This window comes from Martes martes, assembly GCF_963455335.1.
Source record: "Martes martes genome assembly, chromosome: 6".
NCBI lineage: Eukaryota > Metazoa > Chordata > Mammalia > Carnivora > Mustelidae > Martes > Martes martes.
Window position 1 is genome coordinate 58,855,769 of NC_137893.1, and position 25,227 is coordinate 58,880,995.

Consider the following 25,227-nt stretch of genomic DNA (forward strand, 5'->3'; position numbering starts at 1 on the left):
CTTTTATAAAGGCATTTGAATAAAAGTATAACCATCTATAAATGACAAAAGACTTAAAAATGGTCGCAGTTAAAGACCTGGTTAGAGTTTATTACAAAGCAATTGACATGGAAATTTGGTTATTTTTGTGACATACGACCCTTCAAGATAATGACATAATCGGGACATCAGATTTCTAGGTGTTTCATGTAATTTTTACAAACTTATTTTACTAACATATCTATATAAATATTATGTAAGAGAGTTTAATATCACTTATTTGATATACCAAATAAGCTCATTAGCTGAATTTCTCATAAAAAAATTTATTTTTTGAATGTTTCAGGGGCTCACTGGAAAGTTTCAGCTACACTATGGTCAATATACTTCATTTTAGAATTTGATTTTGGGAAGTATGTAAAAGAAATATCAAAAGGTTTGAATATTTAATTAAATAGGATTACAGATCATTATGAAAGAATCATTATCTATTTAACCAAAGTGACAAGGAAAGATTTCAAAGGTAAATGCAGAAGATCACTTAGTTGTGAATAAAATTTGGTTTCTTTAATATGAGACTCAGTTTTCTTAAGAAATCAAAGAGTGGGGCACCTGGGTGGCTCAGTGGGTCAAGCCTCTGCCTTTGGCTCAGGTCATGATCTCAAGGTCCTGGGATAGAGTCCTGCATAGGGCTCTCTGCTTGGCAGGGAGCCTGCATCCTCCTCTCTCTCTGCTTGCCTCTCTGCCTACTTGTGATCTCTCTCTCTGTCAAATAAATAAATAAAAATCTTAAAAAAAAATTAAAGAGCTGATAAACACAGGAAATTATTTTGGCAAACGTAAAATCATTGTTTTTAGGCAGACGACTTAAAAGATAAAGAAAAACTTTTGTTTACAATTTCTTATGAAGAGCAGGTCAATGGTTCCAGAGAAAATTGTACTTTTAACAAAGAGAAAACAAAAACTTTGCATCAGTGTACTTTTGATAATAAGATTCATTTACTTATTTAAATTATCCCAATCTTAGCAAGTACTGAGCACACATAAAATTTCTTTCCAAAGATTTTTTCTCCATAAACCTTCTACAACAGTTTTTTTTTTTACACATTTAGATTGCATCCTAAATTTTCCATCTTTAAATAACCAGTCTTACTTTAGTACAAAACTATTTTTTCCCCTAACAAATATATATTTTTATTCGTTATACTTTCTCCTACCAAAAACATGTATCTTATTTTTCTCACATGCAGAGTTGTTTCCTTTATTATTTCTAATAGTCTTAATTATATTTAGTAGAATTCTTAATGCTTAGCAACTCAATTGCTAGTGAAAACTAATAAATAATTGTGAACCTGGTTACATCAGAATTCTTTAGATTAGCAAATTTATTAATATATTTCATAATTTTGAGAAATGTGTTGTTTTTGTAATACAATCTTTCTTTCTTTCTTCCTTCCTTTTTTTTTTTTTTTTTTTTTTTTTAGGTAGGCTCCACTTCCAGCACGGAGCCCATGGAGGGGCTCGAACTCACTACCCTTAGATCAAGACCTGAGCTGAGATTAAGAGTCAGAGGCTCAACTGACTGAGACACCCAGTCGTCCCAGTGGTACAATCTTTCAATAAAGCATAAAACATGTTTACTAACAAACCCAAATTTCTCTTTAGTTTCTTTATAAGACAAAAGTAGGTAAACATATATTCATTATTTTATCTTCTGTACATCTATTTTAATTAACTTGTTCTTAACAATTATGCTTAGGGGGCGCCTGGGTGGCTCAGTGGGTTAAAGCCTCTGCCTTCGGCTCAGGTCATGATCCCAGGGTCCTGGGATCGAGCCCCACATCAGGCTCTCTGCTCAGCAGGGAGCCTGCTTCCTCCTCTCTCTGCCTGCCTCTCTGCCTGCTTGTGATCTCTACCTGTCAAATAAATTAAAAAAAAATAAAAAATAAAAAATCTTAAACAATTATGCTTAGACCACCCGCAAAACTTCATGAGACATTAGACAAAGTCAACCATTATTCTGGGGGTTTTTTGACAAATTTTGTAACAGAGATACCATGAACTTATGTGACTTTTAAAAAACACAAGCAGAATAAAAGTTTTATATTCAATGCTGATAATTCTACGGACAGGTCTATTTTAATTAAACCAACAACCTTAGATTAGCTTTAATACCAAATATGTTCCCAGATCACGTGAACTTGAAAAACTTTTGGATTAGTTTCCATCTTTCTGAGTTTTAGAATGCCTACCCCTTACAAGTGTGTGCCTTCAAATCAGCTAAATAAAGCTCTTTCACAAATTAATTTTAGCAATACCATCCAGAGGTAGAGAAAATATCTCACATTTATAACATACATGGACACACACATACAATATACACAGACAAGATGTAAAAGAGATCTTAATTTTGTTTCTACTAATATTTCTGGAGAGGACATTGCAGGCCCAGTTTTTAAATACTTTTCTCTTTTTTTCTTCAGTTTCAGGAGATTGTGGGCTGTGTTTACATTTCAAAGATGTGATAAGATTTATAATTTCAAGGGACAGAGAAAGAATGTAAAAACTTTTTTTCTAGAGTTTGCTATTTAAAATTTACTTTTTTTTTAAAAGTAGAGAATGATTTTGTTCCCATACCCTGATCTTTTACAATAGTGACAAACATTTTGAGAGGAATAGTTAAGGTAAGGATAGGTAGGATTTAAGTTTAAGAGTTTCTGGAGTTGTATTCCTGGTTTTGTAGAGATTTGTAAGATAAAGGCCATTGTTTCTAATTCCCCAAAGACCTGGATTACAGCTCAAATATCAAGGATGGCTCATCTTTTTAACTAAATTTGCTCCTTTATATCAGGGAGAATTTTAACTAAAATGGGAACCGAAAGATTTATGCCTTTGTAAAATCTGTTTAAAGCATTTTTAACAAAAGCCTTTTTTCTGGGTACACAATTTAAACTTGGCTTCTATTAGCCCCTGAACATTGGCCTTTTGCCACCATTTCTAGAAGGGCCTAGGAGAAATTGTGGTCATCTATTTCCTCAGGAAAGGGAAGGTTGGAAATATAGTCAAATAATCTTTCTAATTATTCTCTAAATTTGGTAGGGTAAAAGGAGTAAAATGGCTGTATAATTTAAAAGATCTGCTGCTGTCTAGGGGACATAAGTTTTTTGCAGTGGTGATGGGGAGGTCTAGGACAATCCTGCAAGGAACATTGTATAGGGACGTCTAAAACAGGCAGAAGCCAATTACAGAGCTCAAAGGTAGGGGTAAAGCAAACCTTATTACCAATCTTGGATGCTTTGGTTAAATTTATTTTCTGGCTTTCAGCATTTACATGAGCAACCTATATACTTAGAACCTAGAGATAGGCCAGAGTAATCTCTGTAATTCTTGTAGGAAAGGGAAGTTAACACAGGCAGGTGAGTCTGGATTTTTTTTTTTTTTAATTTATGTATTTATTTATTTGAGAGAGACAGAGCATAAGTGGTGGGGGAGCAGGAACAGAGGGACAAGCAGACTCCCCACTGAGCAGGGAGCCTGATGCAGGGCTGAGATCATGACCTGAGCCAAAGTCAGATGCTTAACCAACTGAGCCACCCAGAAGCCCCAGGCTGGATTTTAAGAAGAGGAATTAACATTGGATGTGGATATTTATTTTTGAGTCTTAAGTTTAATTTCTATGTTTTTATCTTGTCAAGGGAGTCCCTAAGTCTAGCTGTTACAAGACAATTGAGAGTTCTTTATAAAAAATATGTATGTAGGGGCACCTGGATGGCTCAGTGGGTTAGGTATCTGACTCTTAATTTTGGCTCAGGTCATGATCTCAGGGTCTGTGTTGATCTCTATGTTTGGAATGGAGACTGCTTAAGATTCTCTCTCTCCCTCTACCCCACCCCCTGCCCCCACCCAGCTCACATGCCCCCCAATCTATATCTATATATCTATATCTATATCTATATCTATATCTATTTAAATACAGCCAATTTAAATGATCGATCATCCGGCCATGACAGATAGGATCTATTAATAGTGACTCAAACCAATAAGCCTTCTAATGGCTTAATCAAAGACAAAAGGAGTGTCCACAAGGACATAGATGATGTAGTCCTCATAATCCAAGAGTTTACTCCCGAGAGTAGTGAAAGCAAAGGTCTTTTTGCACAGACAGTAAGGATGGCGTAGTGAAAATGGTGTCTCTGGTCTCCCATGAAAATACGAGATGCCTCCAGTCATAGGCCCACTCATCTGTGACACTGTACAAATGTTTCTAGAATGAGATGTTCCAGCACTACCAAGCAACACAGGTTGAGACAACAAAAGTTCCCGTGGGCTAGAACCTCTCATGACACACATTCCAGAGAACTGGCACAGCCGGATCCATACTTGGATCCCCAAGTCTATTTGACTGGCCAGCAAGGAGCACCCCAGTAAGTACTCCCGAGTAAGGGCATCTCCACCCAGGTGGTGGAGACCAAAGAGAAATTTCTTGCACAAAGACAAGCTCTCAGGACACAGAACAAGACTAAGAGAAAAATATAACAGTTTTATCTAAGCCTTGGGTCTCTTGGAACCTAAGTAATACCTATGAGTGATTCGCCATGGTTGGGGAATGGGTGTTGCTTTACAATGTACCTCACTGCGTGGAAGTTTTCTCGAAGTTGGCAGGTGACCTAATGTCAATCTAACCCATTCTGTGACAAACTTATCCTACCATAGGAGTCCTCTTGAGGAGGCCAGCACTCTAATAGCTTTTAAGTGTTCAGCCTGTGCCCATGAATTTTGAATTTTGCTGCTTTAACTTCCAAGATGTCCCTTAGCAATGGATGACAAGCAACATGAAAGACACAGACAAAGGAGGGCAAAGGCCATTTCTGGGAGGAAGTGGACCAGTAACTGAAGAGTACGCTAACACATTCAGCCAAAGCACTGTCAGGCCCAAGGATCTAGTGCCACAAATATTTTCTCCTGCAGATTTAAATTTACAAAGAGAAAAAGGACTCTCATCGCTCTTACTCCACTGGACTCGCAGATAGAGATTCTGGGAGGCTGACATGGTAAGAAATCTTACCTTCCACTGGTGGTATGTCCCACATCCCAGGACCTCTCAACTAGAGCAGTACTGGCGCGAGCTATGTCCTGTGACTTAGTGTCTTGCTGAATAGCGTCTTGCTGACGAGGCCAACTGTCAGGAAGCAGGAATTCCTGTCCCCTCAAGGTCTGTCTAGCTGGATGAAGAATCAAATTGACATGAGACAGACTAACAGGAGGAAACGGAACTTGATAGTGCACAGATGGAGAATCCACACAGAGGTGGAAATTCCAAAGACAGTCAGGCAAAATGAGGCCCGTGTGTCATTCTGAACTAAGGAGGAAGGAGCAGTGGTGTGGAATTTTGGAGGAAAGGAATGCCGTTCACAGGGCAGTAAGAAGAGCAGAAGTTTGGTCATTAGATGTTTGCCCTGCCATACAGATGGGTCACTCCGACAAAGCTGATCTCAGCTAATAACACTTACTCTGGGAAAGACCTCCAGTGATGTAGTTTGGAGGGAGTAAAAGTTTCTCTTGAGCCCATGGAGTCTCTATTGCCTTCAGCTCAGAATAATCTTTGTGCCAAAGTGCCCCATCTTGGGGAAGCCTGCCCTCTGCTCCGAGAATAATAGAAATGATCACCTGACTTTATCACAAACTGAGGCTACTGCCATTCGTGTACACTCAGCAGATTCACCGATTTCTCTCTTCCAGGAGACCCTCACCCTGGGAGGACCAGGTCCCTTACGGTGGACCTGCGATCCTGGAGAGCCATTCACAGTGCATCAAGAGGTAACTGCTATTTTACCTGGGGTGCTGCTCCCACGTCTTTGCAGAGATGGGGAAAGTTAGGGTCCTTTCCTTCTTCGTTCATAAAGCTCAATCATGAGAACGCCAGTTCATTGAAGGACTTCAACCAATATGCTTTAAGTGCTCCTCGGTGCCGGACTCTGCTTTAAATTCAGGGTCTGCAGAAATGGTTGCCATCCCAGTCCTCAGCAAACTCACGGCCTAATGGGAGACAAGATCGTTGTCTTCCTAACTACAAAATGATCAGTGGAATCCTAAATTCGTGGTTGGAACAAGATGTTAATTGGAACAATGAGTGGGTAGTAAAACATTTGGGAGGGAAGATAGTGACAGAAAGTTGGGAGGAGGTGATGTGAGCAGCAGGGATTCTGGTTTTACTCTAAAAGCCTTTAGGAAGGGGAGAGCGGAGCTTCTGATGATGTCCCTTGATGAATCCTTCCATGTTTCTGGCTGCTTTCCCCCTGCCTGCGGATTTTTTAAACACTCACGCCACTGGTCTCACCTTAGTTCACCACATTTTCTAATGCAGTGATTCTCAAAGTTTGGTGGGCGGCCCCAGCAAATCATGATTATCCAGGACTCCCTTAGAAATGCACATTGGGGCCCCCAACCTGAGCTGGAAACTGTTGGGATTTCACCTGTCACAGACTCCCTGTTGACCGCCACGGTTCTCACACACGCAGAAGCTTGGTGGGCGAGTGGCGGTGGGGGTGGGTACAGAGGCCGAGAATGACCAGGGCCGTTGCGTGCGTGGGACCTGCAAGGACTGGATGACCCGCTCGGGGTTCCTGCCTTGGCCTCCGGGTCCCAGGTTCCAACCGGACCGGTCGGTCACGTCGCGCTCCCCGGCAGTTTCTAAGGGTCGTTCTGCTCCAGCAAATACGCGCTCCCTCGGGTCCCTGAACTTGACTCTTTCTTCCCCACGAGGCGGTCAGACCGGGAGCTTTAGCTAAGTCAGCAGCCTCGGGCTGGCGGGGGCGACTACCGGCCTCACTGACGCTGCCCCTCCAGCGCTGCAGCGCCCCTGGGGTCGTCGGCGTGGAGCGCCCGGGACAGCAGCCGCTCCCGCGCCTGTGGGGAGGGTTCCTTTGTCCTGACGGCGCGGTCAGGTGACAGCGCCGAGCTTACTTAGCGGGAGACGCGGAAGGGCGCGCGCTGGGAGCCCGGCGCCGACATGAGGCCCCAGGCGCTCCCGGGGCTCGGGCGGGCGGTCCCGCTGCTGCTGCTGCGGCTGCTGCTGTCGCCGCCGCCCGCGCCCGGCGCCGCCCCCCCCGCGCCGCGCTTCGACCCCACCTGGGAGTCCCTGGACGCCCGCCCGCTGCCGGCCTGGTTCGACCGGGCCAAGTTCGGCATCTTCATCCACTGGGGGGTGTTCTCCGTGCCCAGTTTCGGGAGCGAATGGTTCTGGTGAGCGCGCGCCCCCCTCCGTCGGCTCCGACTCCGCTTTTGTGCCCCCCCCTCCCGCGGCCTGCGCCGCCGCCCATTCCCGAGTTGGGGCTGGTTTGTGGCGCCCCCAGGGCTTCGCCTCCCGCGGTTTGGGCGGCGGTCGGCACTTCCGGGTGTTCGGTGCCCAAGTCCCTGCGTAAGTGCCGGGAAGGACAGTGCGTTTCTCCTCCGCGGGGCTGCAGCGTAGTCGGGCGCTTCGGGCAGCCCCGGCTTGCTTCTCAGCGTCTTGGTGGTTGCACGTGTCACGCCGGAGCTCCCGCCCTGGAACCGCCCAGGGACTAAGACGGCAGAAGTGACTCCAGTTGTGTAGGCGTCGGACCAGGAACGGAGAGGCTTGGGCCTAAGCTGGTGTCCATCTCTGTTCAGCCATAAAGTATGGTTAAGACATAAGTTATGAGTCTCTGATGCTTCTGTTCATGTGGACATGCACTGGCTCTTTAGTGTTAAAATGTTACCATGTGTGGCTCTAGGAATTAAAAAGTTTGTAGAGGGGAGCCTGGGTGGCCCAGTTGGTTAAGTCTGATTCTTGATCTCAGCTGGGGCCTTGATCTCATGTGCTGAGTTCAAGCCCCTGTTGAGCTCTGCGCTGCATGGGGAGCAACAACGACAAAAACAACAAACAAAACAACAACAACAAAAGCTTCTAGAATGTTATCCTAAAAAGACTCCCCAATGTTATATGGAAAGCTGCACAAAAAATTGCTCTTTAAACTTTACTGAGATCTATGCCAACATGCGCATGTAATCTCTTGAAACTTTGAACTGTTTTATCTACCTTTCCTGATTAAATACATGAGATATTAAGTTCTTCAAGACAGAAAAGTTACCAAATGTATGCATATATAATGTGCACACATATATAATGTATTCCTGTGTAAAATAAGAAAATAAAGGAGTACTTAACTCTATTTTATACTATACATAATATGCATCAAACTATATACAATATAGAGTAGATATGTCTTTCTACAAAGACATTGACTTTCTGCAAGCAATAACCTTTTTAAATTAAATTAGTCCAACTGATGTAAAAGAATGTGTAGGGTATGGGGCACAATCCATACATTCTTTTGAAATCAACTTGTAAAACAAGGGACTTTTTTCCCATACTGTCTATTACTAGACATATTTACTTCAGGATGTTATAAATCTTTGTTTGCAAGTTTTGTGCCGTAAGGCATTTGAGTTTATTTTTAAAATGTTTCAGATTAGCAGGTACATAAACAGATTTTCTTATCCTCATGTTAGGATGTAATAAATTATATGTTATCATTTTGTTCAACTAGGAATATTAGGTAAATATACATTTGGTGCTAGAAGGGGATTTGATGTTAATTGAGACTAGTGCTGTGCCAAAAATACCTAGTTTTGAGTCCTATTATTCTTTGCAATGGTTAATTTTTCATTTTCTACAAATAAACACAGGGTTGTTTGTTTAACTTAGAAGAATAAAGATACTGCTCATATGGAACTAACTAGAATATATTTCTAATAATATATTTCTAATAATAAGTGCATTAACCCTATAGAAGATTTTTTTTAAGAAAAAATTTTTTTTAAGATTTTATTTATTTATTTGAGAGAGAATGAGTGAGAGAGAGCATGAGAGAGGAGAAGGTCAGAGGGAGAAGCAGACTCCCCAAGGAGCTGGGAGCCCGATGCGGGACTCCATCCTGGAAGTCCAGGATCATGACCTGAGCTAAAGGCAGTCGCTCAACCAACTGAACTGCCCAGGCGCCCTGTAGAAGATTTTTTAAAAAAGATTTTATTTATGTATTTTTTTGAGAGAGAGAGTGCAAGTGGGGGGAGGAGCAGAGGGAAGGCGACTCTGCACTGAGTATGGAGCCCTACACTGGGCTGAGATCATGACCCAAGCCAAAATCAAGAGCTAGACACCCAATGGACTGAGCCACCCAGGCATCCCAGCCCTGTAGAGGATTCTTTAATTATCTGTGGTCTCCCTCTGTCTCCTCTAAACCTCTGGTCCCCACACCATTTTCACTCAGGATAGGCAAACAGTCAACAGTAGAGATGAGTTTATCTGACTGTCCTTAATAGCAATTCAAACCCAGATATAAATGATGGATTCTTTACACTAAGTGCCTCTTTTCATCTCTATTAGTATGGAATTTGAAAAGTAACTCTAAACTATAGTAGAGAATGAAGGTTCAAATTAAACTGTACTGGGGAAAAAGAAATCCCTCATCCTTGTTCAACCTTCTGACTGTCCCAGTTTGTCTTTTGTAGTTCAGTTTTTTTGTTTGTTTGTTTGTTTTTTATTTTTAAATATTTTATTTTATTTATTTGCCAGAGAGAGCACGAGAGAGCCTGTGCACAAGCAGGGGGGTGGCAGGCAGAGGGAGAAGTAGACTCCCTGGCTGAGCAGGGAGTCTGATGCGGACTCAATCCGTGGACCCTGGGGTCATGACCTGAGCCGAAGGCAGAAACCCTTTGACTGAGCCACCCAGGTGTACCTGTAGTTCAGTTTAAAAGGCAGAAATGCATCATGGATTGGTTAGGATACTTTCACTTCAAGGTACAAAAAACCTAAGTAAATGATATAATAATAAGGGTTTGTTACTCAACACAAGAAATGTAGAGGCAGTTGTTTCATTGATGAAATCAAAGAACTAACCTATTTCTGTCATCCTCAGCCTGTTGACTTGTCCTTTCATGGTGACGTGATTGCAGCCAGCCAGGCATTGCTTCACACAACCAAAGGCAGCAAGAATTGCTCAGAATGAATGCATAACAAGTAATCCTTAAAGGCTGAGTCAATATATTAAAATAACAGTATCATTTTAAGATTACTGTTGCCAACTCCCCTGCTTGTTCTTTGCTAGTGAATATAAAAGATGCATGCTGCTTCAGACATGTGATCTCTCTTTTGAAGACTGTCACTTATGTTGCAAAAGACTATGTAAAGATACATACTACATTTTTTTACTTGAAAATGAAAAATTAAGAGCAAATAGGTGGCTGGGTTGTCTAGAATGTTCAGAGGGTTAGATGGAAAGCGAGGAAAGTTTATAGTAAGCTTTCTTTAAGGCTAAGTCAAACTATTGGGGAAGTGAGAAAGAGAATCTGGGTAATATTTGAGTAAGGGGGAATTAGTAAGGGGATCTGGGGCAATTATTTCAAATGTTTATGTGTATGTCATTTATGTATTATTTCTCTTCCTTCCTTTAGGTGGTATTGGCAAGAGAAAAAGATACCGATGTACGTGGAATTTATGAAAAATAATTACCCTCCTAATTTCAAATATGAAGATTTTGGACCACTATTTACAGCAAAGTTTTTTAATGCAAGCCACTGGGCAGATATTTTTCAGGCTTCTGGTGCCAAATACATTGTCTTAACTTCCAAACATCATGAAGGTAAATAAATGCAACATTTGCAAACGCTGACAGTAGTTATGAAATGTAAAGTAGTTCTTTCGGAAGAAGAAACTAAAGCACATGAAATTAATTTTCTCTTAGGAGCAGCAGTTAGTGGTTACTGACTTTTGCCTGTAATTTTAAGGGACCACGTATTGCATCCAGTTGAGAGGCATTAGGTTTGTAGAACGATCAGACACCCCCCCCATGTAAAAACAAACCAAAAAACCCCCAAACAAACAAAAAAGAAAAATAATCACATTTTGTTATGTGCATATTTAACAATATTTCCAAGATTTCATTTTAAGCTATTTGAAGTGAGATGTGGGTTGCAGCTCCAAGTTTATAACTAGAATTGCCTGTTTTTCTTTCTTTCTTTCTTTCTTGATTTTATTTATTCACCTATTGGAGAGAGAGAGAGCAAGCAAGCTCAAGTTAGGGGAAGGGCAGAGACAGAGACTCTGAAGCAGACCCTGTGCCCAGCCCTGAGATCATGACCAAGCTGAAACCAAGGGGCTGATGCTTAACTGACTGAGCCACCAGGCGCCCAGTCTTCTTTGCTTTCATGGCCCCTCTGTAATGCATTCTGGGAAGGCTCCCTCACCATGGGGATTATACTGCTGTAGTTTTGTGTCATTACCCACATACCTTGCTGCCCTTTTGGCCAACTCTTAGGTGGCCAAATGGTGGATGGTTTGCCAGTGATGAAAGAGACACAGATCATCCAGAGGGACAAAGATGATGGGACTGCAATGGTGACCATAAAAGTCAGAGGTGGTGGAAGAATATCTACAAGGAAACACAATGGTTGTATCAGTGAAGCTTCTCCAGAGAAGCAGAACCAAGTGGAAGTATGTTTATATAAGAGATTTATTATTATAAAACACTGGGCCATGCAGTTATGGAGCTGAGAAGTCCAGACCAGGAAAGCTGGCAGTACAGTTCCAGTCTGAGACCAGTGGCCTGAGAACCAGGAGTGTGGATGATGATTTAGGTTCTAATCCAAGTCTGAGTCCAAAGGCAGAAAGTGTGAGCTCAGACAGGCAGAGAGAGTTCTTATTCAGCCTTTTATTCTGTTCAGGTCTTTAACAGATTGGCTGAGGCACACCCACACTGGGGAGAGCTATCTGCTCTACTCAGTCTACCTATTTAAACCTTAATCTCATGCAGAAACACCCCTATGGACACACCCAGAAAATATTTAATCAAATACCTGAGCACCCTGTGGCCCAGTCAAGTTGACACATAAAATTATCCATCACAGGGGTCCTACATTAATAGGATAGTTTCTACCCATTACTGCTCTAGTATCCAGAAGATCAAGGGAATGTCAACAAATTGTTACTATCCCAACCACATTTTAATTCATTTGACAATCTCCTTTGCGTGACCATCTTTGCCTGGTATAAGAAATTTTGCCTCAGTGCTTTCTGCAGAGGTGGGAAGGGGAATAGGAGGAAAGAACCAAAACCAAAAATCTGTAATTATCTTAGAATACTTTTCCCTTTGGCTACATTGTAGTGGCTTAATGACTTTCTCCTGTAGATGTTTCTCCTACTGAGGTAGATATTTAGAAAATGTATTTGCCTGAACATGTTGGTTTCCTGATGTCTAGGAACTCTTTAAGCTGCATGGCACAAAGTATTCCATAGTGAGCTTATTTAAAAGCAAAACAAAATAACTTTTAATCGTACCATGAGGAGAGATAATGAAGCCCACATCTGTAAACTTTCTAGGACTCATGTTTTCATGGCTTTGTGGAAAAAAACCCACTGAGCTTGGTAGGCAGGAAGATCTCTCTGTGAGCTTTTATGGTAGTGATGAAGACCCATGTGGTTTTGGTACTGTCTGGCAACAGAGCCTGTCAACTCAAAACATTTTTTTAAAAAAATATTTTTTCTTATTTTTAAGTAATCTCTACAACCCAACATGGGGCTCAAACCCACAATCTTGAGATCAAAAGTTGCACGCTCTACTGACTGAGCCAGCCAGATACTGCCAACTTGAAACATTTTGCATAGGACTTTAAATATCTACACATTGCTTTGAAGCTTACCACAAACACCTTTGGAACAAGAGCGAGATGTTTTAAACTCTTCCTGAAAAGGAATCCGAAGACCGTGTCCGTCTTAGACTTGTCCTAATTCATGAGAGTAAATAACAGAGTGCCTTATATATGTCTATTCTCAAAGGTTCTTTAGATTTCAGTGGGATAGTAACAATGCATTCCTAGCAACATTCCTAGGCACTAAAATTTTTGAGGCTTTTATATTATTTCACTTTATATAGCATTTCTATTATTTTTACATAGAACAATCTAAATGCAAATTCCTTTTAAAATATGAGTTATTTCAAAGTGCTTATTTAATGGCAGACATTATTTTTCTTACCATTTAATTGGTAGATAATTTCAGTTAGTTTAAAGAGCACCATCTGAATTTATGACTTTAGAGAAGGATGAGATTACAAATCGTGGGAATATTTCAAAGTACAGAGCTACTGGGGAAGCATATCTTTTCCCCTTCTGGTGATAAAGGATGAACGGTGAAGCTCAATGAAGCTCAGGATGTACTGTTAGATATGGATTGCTTGTGTTCTAAGACTCACACCACCTAAAATCATCCCCAACCAGGGAACATACTTTAATCTTTGATTTAGGAGACAAGTAAGAATCTTGCAGGGGTGCATTTCAGGATCTCCATTATAAGTAGTAGCGTCATTGTTAAGGACGGTAGATGTGGAGGAGGTCCCCCTCTTAGCCGTGCTCTGTTTGTGTTGTTGATTTTGTGCTAGATCTTGTGCTAACAGAAGGCTGTAGGCATGATGCTGTCCCTCAAGGAGCTTCTATTCAAGAAGAAAAATACAGGAGTTAGGTCAGACTCCACAGACCTTAAGGAGGCACCCAGAAAGTCACTAAAAAACCCTTTGGTCCCACCTTGTTGAAATTCTCATTTGTTATTCATATAAAAGTAGAATATGTGCTATGAAAAAAAAAACATGCCATAAAACTGTTGTTGTAGACATTTTTATATGTCCCACGTACTATCTAGTTTGTTTTGGCATTATATAGGTAGAAATTTGCTAGAACAAATTCATGTTCTTACAAAGACTCAATATCATTGTGCAGGCTTTACCTTGTGGGGCTCCCAGTACTCCTGGAACTGGAACGCTGTAGATGAGGGGCCGAAGAGGGACCTCGTCAAGGAACTCGAGGTGGCCATTAGGAAGAGGACTGACCTGCGTTTTGGACTGTACTATTCCCTTTTTGAATGGTTTCATCCACTCTTCCTTAAGGATAAATCCAGGTCATTCCAACAGCAGCAGTTTCCAGTTTCTAAGACGCTGCCGGAACTCTACGAGTTAGTAAACAAGTATCAGCCAGAGGTCTTGTGGTCGGATGGTGATGGCGATGCTCCTGACCACTACTGGAACAGCACAGGCTTCCTAGCCTGGCTGTATAACAGAAGGTGTGGGTGCTCTTTAGATTGCTGTCATGACCCTCAGTGTTCCTCATTTGTGTATAGCGTTTTGCTTTGTGAAGTTTCCCTGTCAGGCCCATCTGTGGTGTGGGGTAGGCGGAAATCGTTGTCCATAATGCCTAGTAGATATATCAGTTTTTACTCAGAGTAATCAATGAGCAGGGTTATAACTCAGTAGTCTGATTTTGAAATCACTAAAATCACGAATAATTTAGAATCACTGAGAAAAGATAAAATCACAGAATCAATAACTTTGAAGACATTAATTTTGTGGGTCTCCCTTCTCATCTCCTATTCTGAGACAACAGTTTATCACTCTTTATGATTATGTGCTTTTGAATTCCTCCGATTCCTTCTTTTCATCTTTTGACCCTTTGATAATCTTTGCTGCTCAGGCGCTATCACCCTTGTCTGCCTCCTCCTTTACTTCATCAGCATTCTCGCCACTTCCTGTTCTTTACATGTTGCTTTCTAGCATGTTCCAGACTGCCACATTAGAACAGGGAATTCTGACTGAGCTCCTCTATGAGACTTAAACCATGTGGACCAAATTTACATTGTAACTAGAAAATACTCGGTATTGTGTTCTTTTTTTTTTTTTTTTTTTAAGATTTTATTTATTTATTTGTCAGAGAGAGCACAAGCAGGGGGAGTGGCAGGCATAAGGAGAAGTAGGCTTCCCCATGAGCAAGGAGCCTGACGTGGGACTCGATCCCAAGACCCTGGGACCATGACCTGAGTCGAAGGCAGACCCTTAACGACTGAGCCACCCAGGCATCCCTTGGTATTGCGTTCTGAAGTTCAGGAGTGTTCTATGTGTGTTCCCTGGACACACTTGGGGTGTGCATAAGAACATTCTGGAGAGCTCTTTCTACTTAAAGCAGCAATTTCTCCAGGTACTTCTTCTAGGGGGAAAGACTGGGAACGATCCACTTCAGTTTGGAAAGCAAACTGTCTCTTCTAAGTGGGGAGGGGCAGGAGCTTCACACCAGCTCTGATGATAACATTGTGGGGTTTATTTCGTGCCATTGTAGATTCCATGATGGCAACAGTCCACTTGCCGGAGACTTTTCAACCTCAGACACAACTGTAGGAGGAAGGCTAGAATGTATGTATGAGATTATTCAGTCATAGGTGAGAAGAATATTTTGAGTGTAAATTCAAATCTGGTTATCATTCATAATATGTGGGACAAGGAGCTTCAAATAATAGTATGATAGTCTTATAAGTGCTCTATGTGCTGGTTACTGGGCTAGGTGTTTTACATAAATTATTTCTGTTCTAATAGCAGTTGAGGAAATTGATTCTTCAGAGAAGTTTGGTCCCTTACACTGGGGTAGGGAGCTTAGAAAGTGACAGAGCCAGGATTGCAACCAACCCACATCTATTTGACTTCCAAACCATGGGCTTTGCATTATATTATGCCATGATGATCTTTCAGGAGTGGATTTCAGTTAGACCTCTTTCCAGTGACATTTCCTTTTATGTAAAATATTTTATGTTGTATTTAAACAATTATATTTCAGCCCAGTTCGGGACACAGTTGTGACCAATGACCGTTGGGGATATGGTACCATCTGTAAGCATGGTGGCTATTATACCTGCAGTGATCGGTACAACCCAGGACATCTTTTGCCTCATAAATGGGAAAATTGCATGACAATAGACAAGTTTTCCTGGGGCTACAGGAGAGATGCTGGAATTAATGACTATCTTACAATCGAAGAACTAGTGAAGGTACAGTAAAATGTCTGGTGACTATTAAGGTAATATTCTTAATTGTGTGGGTATGTGAGAATTACATTTTTATAGTTTGTATTTTCTGTGTTTGTTCTTCTGGATGGTGATTACGTATGCAGGTGGAAGCACACAAATACAACTTATTATTAACACACTCACAATGGAATTGTTTCATCTATCTAAGAACTTTATTTATTCTTAACTTTTTAGCAACTTGTAGAAACAGTTTCATGTGGAGGAAATCTTTTGATGAATATCGGGCCCACACATGATGGCACCATTTCTGTAATTTTTGAGGAGCGATTGAGGCAAATGGGGACCTGGCTCAAAGTCAATGGAGAAGCCATTTATGAAACCCACCCTTGGAGGTCCCAGAGTGATGATGTCACCCCGAATGTGTGGTAAGTTCTTCTTGTTACCAAGTACTGTTTGATGGAGGAAGGCATCTAAAATTTCTCGGAGATGTAAAGAGAAAAGTAGGATAAAAAAGGAAATTGGATGCATGCCTATTTATTCAAAGCACTTTCCAGACTTTAGAAGAAGTCAGCATGTATTTGAACACTTGTTTATCAAACTGAGCTTAAATCATCTCTAGAAACTTCATAATAGTGGGGAAATTTTGTGAAAAATAGTTCTTATAAAAATCGTAAGCCATTCAGAAAAATGATAGATGTCGAGTGGTTAATCCAAAAGGAAGACTTATGTTTAGTCATTTAATTCTAATTTTCACAGATGCCCCATCTTATGAAATTAGCAAGAAAGAGGTGCCAAAGGGTAGAAAATATATTTAAAATCAGTCCAAATAATAGCATTATTTTAATTGAAAAAAACCCCAAAACCTTAAAACTTGTTCATGTTATTCTAATAACTCTAAACCTGAAGTTTCCTTAACTTAACTATTTTAACTTGCTAATTTTTCTTTTAACTAGAATCTTCTTTAAAAGCCTTGCTTCATGCTTATGTCAGAGCTTATGTCCAAGCTTTCATATGCCAATGAGTATCTGAACCACACTTTACAAATATGATGGTTTCTGATGTGGGGTCTTAAAATATATAAATAAGAGTAGTATCAGTGAAGCTCTAAAAATTTACCTTTTGTTGTCACCAGGAGAATATAGCCTGATCAAGTATAAGTCAAAAGATTAGACTAAATGTTCTTCTTTGATCTTACTTGACTTATGACTTAAAACTAATTGTCAGCTCACTGAAGAAAATAAAGTAGAACAATCTAGACAGAAGCAACTAACTGTAGAATTTTAAAATGTCTGGGAGAAGCCATAGTGAGAACCTTACTAGCGGTCCTTCATTTTAGAGAGACTAGTTTAAATCTGGTATTGAAATTTGTGTCCAAGCATATATTTGACTACAAGGGGGTCTGATCATGATTTCGCAAGTATTAACCAATATTCCATTAAATTTTATTTCAATAAATAAAATAAAAGCCAAAATATTTAACAAGGCTTGTGAAACCCCTCGTTTGGCTTCTACCAACTTCACCCCACATGGCCCTCCTTCCCCGCCAACCACTGCCACCCCCACAGTAGAAGGTGTTTCCTATACCGTGTGTGCTGCCTGTCCCTGCTGTAGTCATCTGTAGACTCCCTTACAATCCTTCAAGATTTCAGCCCTGGCTGTCACTGTCCCCAGAACTACTTTAAGATCAGTCTTAGTGATTTGAATACCTATATTCACATTTCTTTTAATTTGCTGGCCCCTCAGTTCCTGGACTCTCTCCTCTAGGGACCTCGTCCACTCTCCCTTTGCTAGCCCCCCTTTCGCGTCATGCCTTAGGTCCTACATTACCAATAACCAAACCTCTTCCACACTCTCGGCTTGAAGCATTCTGCTGTGTCCTACCACCTTTTATATCTCAGCTCACTCCACACAGCACTTGGGCTTCTGGAGGGATCTATAATCCATTAAAGATACCATCTGTGACTCGCTCACTTTTTCTCTGTCCCTCAGCCCTCTTCCTGATTCGGGTCAGATTCTGTGGCTCGTCACTCCATTGCATACACTCCTTTTCTCTCTGTCGTACTCACTTGACTTTGATTAAAACCTCAACTTTGGTTAAATTTAGCTCTTACTCCATACCTGCCCTTGGGTAGCCACATGTGACTGAAATACACAGACGTAGAAAGACACACACACTCACAGATATTTCTTGGTGTCCCAGATCCCAACCCTAATTAACCACTCAAAGATATCATTCTAGCAGTTCTCTCCTTTTGCTCCTCATCTTCAATTTTCCCTCTTTAGTAGATCCTTTCCTGTCCACGTGCAAATGTGTTACTTCTTACATCTTAAAACAAACAAACAAAGAGCTCTTTTAACTCTTAGATTTCTGGGCACCTCCCCATTTCTCTTCTCTCTTGTATAGTAAAATATGTTAAAATATTTTATGGTTATTATTTCTTGTTATTATTACTTGTCAATTCCAGTTTCTTGCACCAGTTATCTCATGTACCCACTCTGGTCAGACTTCCACCCCCAGACTTCATAAAATCATTGTTAAAAAGGCCCTTGATATGCTGTCCTTCACCAAATCCAGTGTCATTTCATGGTCCCTATTTTCTGAGTTTATGGCAGCATCTGACTCTGTTGATTGCCCTCTCTTATTTTTCTCCTCCCCCCCTTTTTAAAAAAATATTTTATTTATTTTATTTAAGAGAGAGAGAGAGAGTGTACAAGTGGGGGGAATAGCAGACGGAAAGGGAGATGCTAAGATCTTGACCTGAGCAGAAGGCAGACTTAACTGACTGAGCCACCCAGGCATCCTGACTGCCATTTCTTCTTGTTGGCTGCTCCTTCTTATGTGTCCTTTGCTGGTTCCACTTCCAGTTCCCAAGCACTAAACCTTGAAGTGCCCCAAGGCTTAGGCCTTGGACTTCCATTCTTCCTATTTATTTTTATTCCCCAGGTGATCACATCCGTTTTCACAGATTCAGATGCCACACTGATGACCTCTACAGTGCTGACCTCTTTTCTTGAACTCCAGACTCATAATCAACTTCCTAGTCAACCGCTCCTCATGGAACCATGAGCACCTTAAACCTGGTACTGCCCAAAACTGAGGTCCTCCTAACTTTTAAATTTTGCTCTAAACCAGCTCCATGCAGTCTTCCCAATCTCAGTTAATGGCAGCTTCATCCTTTCAGGTGGTTGCGAGGCCAACACCTTGGAGTCCTTAACTCTCCTTCTACATTTCACAGCCAACCCATCAGCAAATGTCATCATCTTTGTCTTTGAGGTATATCTCGAATCCGACCACTTCTCATCCTCTCTTGTGGCAACTCTCATCTTTTTAGTCTCTTAGTTATCCCTCCCCTGGATTATTTCAGTAGCTTTTTTTTTTTTTAAGCATTTTTTTTTTAAGATTTTATTTATTTATTTGACAGACAGATCACAAGTAGGCAAAAGGCAGGCAGAGAGAGAGAGTATGGGGCTCGATCCCAGGACCCGGGGATCACGACCCGAGCCGAAGGCAGAGGCTTAACCCACTGAGCCACCCAGGTGCCCCATTTCAGTAGCTTTTTGAGTGATCTGTTTCTATCCTTACCCACTTAATCTTTCTGCTATAAAAGCTTTTAAATAATAAAGCCAGGTTATGTCACTCCTATGTTCAAATTCCTCCAGTGGCTTCTAGGCCTAGAGAACGAGCCAGGTCTAATAGAAGTTACAGGGTCCTATAAAAACTGGTTCCTTGGGGCGCCTGGATGGCTCAGTCAGTTAAACACCTGCCTTTGGCTCAGGTCATGATCTCAGGGTCTTGGGATGGAGCCCTGAACAGGTCTTCTTGCTCAGTGGGGAGTTTGCCTCTCCTCCTCCCTCTGTCCTACCCCAACTCATGTGCATACACATACTCTCTCTCTCTCTCAAATAAATTCTTAAAAAACAAAACAAAACAAAACAAAACTGGTTCCTTGCTGTCTCTGATACTGTCTGCCATCCTGCCATCCCTCATTTCTCCTTCTGCTCTCCTTGCTGCTGTGTCAGCAGACTAAGCACATTCTTGCATGGGGACTTCTGTGCTCGCTGCTCTCTCTTCCAGATACTCACATGTCTCTCCCTCCCATTCTTCAGGTCTCCTCAATGTCACCTCCTCAAAGAGGCCTTGCTTGAGTATTAGATTCAAAATAACATCTACACTCCTCCTTTCCAACCTAGCACACTCTGTCCTCACCTGGCTTGTTTTCCCCATAGCACTTAATCATCACCTTATTCTAATTTTTCCCACTACCGTGTGAGTTCCATGAAGACAGGGACTGTGTTCAATACTATGTCTCCAGTTCTAAAAAAGTGATTAGCATTTTAAGATTTCAATAAATATTTGTTGAAAAATTAAGAAAAAGAATGAGAGAGCTCTGTTTCCTTTGTCTAAAGCTTCCACTTCTTACCCTTCTATCTTCTCCTTCATCCTCTAAGCTCGGATGAAATGTCGTTTTCTTAGAGAGGCTTCTTGCTGATGGTCTCATTTAAAGAGATCCCTTTGTTATAATCTTTTAATTTCCTTCTCTTTCATTGTGCTTGTCAAAACCCACACTTTTGACATTATTTGTGAATATTGAACATCAGTCTTCCTCACTCTAGTCTAAGTTCCATAAAAACAAGAACTGTTTTTTTTTTCTTTTTTCCTTGTATCCCTAACACAAGCCTCAGTACTTGGCCTAGCGTTGACACATGCATATCTGTTGGTGAGGGAATATGAAGATTGGAATCAGCAGGTGGAAAGGCATTTACTCTCACAACTTACCTTCTTTGCTGATATTCCCCTGCCTATTTCTAGCTCCATGAGAACTGTCTGATGGAGAGTAATATTAGAAAAATATCTGTTCCTCTTAGTTAGGGGAAGTGGGGGGAGGGAGGTACTAGGATATCATGATTGGCAATAACAAGTATATATTTGGTCTTGTATCCATTTCTGGCACAGAGCTCCTAAAGCTCTTGGAATTTCCTAAGTGATGAGAATCATAAAGATGTCTTTTGTTACGTTACTGAGGTGACTTTTCCACTTCACCAAAGGGTGAGGCTGGTTGCCTGGAGATCCAACCTTGTGACTACAGGGTTAGACCTTTTAGTTCCACTCTCCACCTCCAGGTTGAGGAGAGAGGCTGGAGGCTGAATCAGTCCCCATATGACCAGTGATTTAATCAACCATACCCATGTAATGAAGCCTCCATAAAAACCCAAAAGCATGGGGTTTGGAGAGGTTGAGTGTTGTTGGGAGAGTGTGTGCCTGGAGAGTTCCTGGAAGCTCCAAGCCCTGTCCCCATACCTTGCCCCATGCATCCCTTTTTTATGGCTGTTTCTGAGTTTTATCCTGTTGTAACAGCCTGATAACCCAGTAAGTAAAATGTTTCTGTGAGTTCTGTGAGCTGCTATAGAAAATTAATTGAACCCAAGGAGGACGTCCTTGTAACCTCCCATCTATAGCTTGTGGGTTAGAAGACCAGGAGATAACCTGGACTTGTGACTGGTGTGTGAAGTTGAGAGTGGTGCAGGCAAGCAGTCTTGTAGGATGGAATCCTTGACCTGTGGAAATCTGACACTATCTCCAGGTAGAGTCAGAATTGAAGAATTGTAGGACAACCAGCTGGTGTCTGAGAATTGCTTGGTGGGGTAGGGATCCCCTCCCAGCCCCTAACACACACCCTGGAATTGGGTACCCCTTTTGGGTGCTTTTTATCCTACCATGGAGTTAGTTTTCCTTGCCTCTATTAATGAAGACATTGATAAATATTTACTACATGGAAGTATCTCTGTAAAATAATTCCAAACCTGACCTATAATGAGAAATATTACTATACTTTTTTCCCCTTTTAATCAGGTACACATCCAAACGTAAACAAAAATTGGTCTATGCCATATTTCTTGAATGGCCCACATCAAGGCATCTGTTTCTTAGCCAACCGATAGCTACTCTGGGAGTAACAAAGGTAAGGGGATTTTATTTTTATTTAAATTATCTTTATTTATGTTATTTTATATCTCCTAAGAGTACAGGTTTCTCCTACTTTCTGAAAGCAGAGCATTCCTATGGAGCCTTTTATAAACTGAAACGGTGTAAAGCAAAGATGCAATTATTAATTTACGTGGAAATTTTTTTTGAATAGTTCCAGACCCCAAAAATAACCTTAGGCTCTTCTGAAACCTTAGAACACATCTCGCTAATAGCTGCACAAAATGAACTGCGGACAAAGCACAGGTGCTCACAGACACAGTTGAAAGCTGTGGCAGCTGGATGCTGAGATGCTGAGCGTAGGAAGAAACTTGCTGCTGCCCCGGCTGCTGCTTGGGCTGGGCATGGCCTCTAACCCAGCTCCCTGCAACACAAACACTGACTGCTGGTTTTACTTTTTGCCTTTTTTTGGTAAAAGTGAAAATCCTCTCTAGATTTCTCTCAGTTACAGAAACAGGTACTAACTACTGTAGGTCCTTCATAAAAGTGAAGTGGCATAACACAAACTTTCAAGAAGTGAGGGATACTGTAATTTGAAAATGAACTTCCTCAATGGTAATGTTTGGCCAAAGCTTTGGAAGTTTTAATTTCCCAGAAAACTAAACTTTAAACAGCTATGTTATCTCCCTGCATATCAATGTAAAACAGATATTCTTTCTCACAGTTATTTTGGGTTGTTCAAGTCTGCAAGCATCCAAAATGAATTCTGGAATTCACAAATACATACACATGCAGACATACATAAAATGAATTCAGGTTCTCCCCCAGACATCCCATCCCAGAACACATCTGAATAAAAGTAAGATGTGTGGCGTCACTATTTTAAAGTCATTAAAAAAATGTGGAGAAAGTTAATCTAACAGTTGTAACCAACAGATCTGGCACTGAGTTCATTTTTATATATTTTATAGCTTATTTTTGAGAAACTGACAATTGCCTTGGATGTAAATTTTCCATATGCCTCTCCTTGCATCATTTTCCATGTTTCATTTCTAACAGGCAGATAAGGCAAAAAGACAGAGTTCAAATTTAATGTTTAATTACAGCTTAGTGGCCTGGATATGAGATCAGCTTTTTATTTGATCTGTATTCTGTTTGACTCCCACTAATACTGTTATTTAAAAGTTCATGGGCTTTGTTTATGTGTTGCTCTACATGACAGGCAAAGTTTTCTTATTCAAAACAACTACAGATATGTAGGAAATTAATTATATCTAAATCCACTTAGTGTAAAACTAAGGATATAAAACAATTACAGTAATAATTGATCAGACTTAGGTACTGTTGATTTGTTACTGGAAAATCCGGGGAGGAAGGGTTGCTAGATAAGGGGTTGGGATGGGGGTGGGGGGTGGGGCTTTCTCCAAACATTCTGTGCAAGAACTACACAAGGCCTTATGTTGGGCAGATTGGTTCCAGAGTCCTTTCCCCCAATCCTCTGTTCAGTGTTTTCCCTACTCTGACACTATTCAACCTTATTCTTTTCCAACTCTTAAGTACTTATATATGAGAGGAATACATGAGTAAGATACATGTATGCACTCATTTGGATCAAGGGTTAAAACAGTGTGTGAACCACTAAATAAAACTAAAAGATGAGTCTCCTCTCTACAGTATTTTAAAGAAATACCAGCTACTCTTTCCAAATAAAGTGGGTGAGTCAAAGAGATACATTCGGAGATATTTGTGTGTGCTTTTAATTTCAGATTAAACTGCTGGGACATGGACAGCCACTTAACTGGACTTCTTTGAAGCCAAATGGCTTACTGGTAGAACTGCCACATCTAACCTTGCATCAGATGCCCTGTAAATGGGGCTGGGCTCTAGCATTAACTAAAGTGATCTAATTTGCTGCAGAGAGGTTCATGCTGTAGGTACACTGGAGACTAGAAAATATCAGGTTTCTATAATTGTAGCACTTAGAGAAAACAATTGTAAAACTGGTTAAGGAAAGTCAAGTAATTATTTAGGCAATTCAGACTTTTCCCCTCTTACTCCTTAATGTTTTTCTTAAATTACCCATGTTAACTGTTTTAACTCTACAGTGTACTTTGCCATCAAAGTCTCCTCACATTGAGTTTATTTCCATGTGTGGTTAAGAGGTGGGAATTTTTGTTTTATAGTAGCTAGGAATTGGTGGTGGTAATGACTGACTGAATTGTGTCTCAAATTCATTTGTTGAAGCCCTAACCCACAATGTGCCTATATTTGAAGACGGAGCCTTTGAAGGGGTAGCTAAGGTTAAATAAAGTCCTAAGAGTGAGAATCTAATCCAGTATGACTGGTGTCCTTATAAGCAAAGAAAGAGACACTATGGATGCAAACACACAGAGGAAAGGCCAGGTGAGGACACAGGGAAGAGGCACCATCTGCAAGCCAAGTTAGAGGCCTTAAGACAAACCCAATCTGTCAACACATTGGGCTCTCAGCCTTCGGAATTGTGAGAAAATAAATTACTGGGGTTTAAGTCACGCAGTCTCTGGTATTTTGTTATGGCAGCCTTAACAGACTAATACAGGTGATAGGTATATAATAAATGTGACCTAATACATATTTCCAGTGTACATAGTAATTGTCTTTTTATTAAAAAAAAATCTTTTTTTCCCCTCTTGGTAATAAAACTGATGTATGTTTACTCTAGTATTTTAAAACATACCAAAATGCTCAAAACATGTTAGAAGTGCTAAAGCCATTGTTTAGAACAGCACTGTTAATATTTTAGTACATATTCTTTCAGGGTTTTTGAGGTGGGGTAGAGGGTATATGGGATTGGAGGCATAGGCCAATTTTTGTAGGTGAGCTAATTTGAGCTCCAATTTAAATTAATAAATATGTTTCCTATGTTTGCCTTCAAGCAAATTGGATTTGAAAACCTAGCTGAAAGTTAGGAATTCTACTCAAATCTTACCTAAGAATGAAGCAAAATAATGAAGTAAAACTAATATTGATTTTGATGTAAATTTAAAGAAACATGATTAGAGAACTTGCTGTCCTCAACAAAAGATGTTTAATTGGCCAGATCTTTATTTGAAGTACTGCAGGTTCCATTTGTTACATTAGTCAAATGCAGACATGTCACTGTTTCCAAAAAATGCTTCAAATAGAGAATAAAACCAAAGCACATATTTATTTCCTAAAATCATGCTATCATTGAAAACTTTTAAAAAAATTACTCACTGTTAAAGTTCCTAAAATTACCAAATTTTTGAAACCATGCCAAGGTATTCACATGTATAAATATATTAATAGTTCTAAATTCCAATTAATATTTTATTAGGGATCCAACTTGGACAGATTTATATGATCCCAAACACTATACTAAGAAAAAACAAAAAAAGGAAGTTTAGTTATTTGGTAGCTACGAGGGATCTAAATGACAAAACACAGTTCAGCATTGAACCCAACTATATTA

At 40.6% G+C, this 25,227-nt stretch overlaps 1 protein-coding gene across 2 annotated transcripts; it reads left to right on the plus strand.

Annotated features, from left to right (window-relative positions):
* Positions 1-6,925: 6,925 nt before the first annotated feature.
* On the plus strand, positions 6,926-24,286 carry FUCA2 (alpha-L-fucosidase 2). Of its 2 annotated transcripts, none has more exons than XM_080805143.1 (7): positions 6,926-7,221; positions 10,450-10,637; positions 13,765-14,104; positions 15,643-15,853; positions 16,067-16,257; positions 21,684-21,792; positions 23,522-24,286. In XM_080805143.1, exons 1-7 carry the CDS (start codon positions 6,989-6,991, stop codon positions 23,660-23,662), a joined length of 1,413 nt encoding a protein of 470 aa, XP_080661269.1. In that variant the 5' UTR covers positions 6,926-6,988; the 3' UTR covers positions 23,663-24,286. The 2 variants fall into 2 exon arrangements, with proteins under 2 accessions (XP_080661269.1, XP_080661270.1); XM_080805144.1 differs by lacking the exon at positions 6,926-7,221 and adding an exon at positions 7,383-7,633.
* Positions 24,287-25,227: the final 941 nt, after the last annotated feature.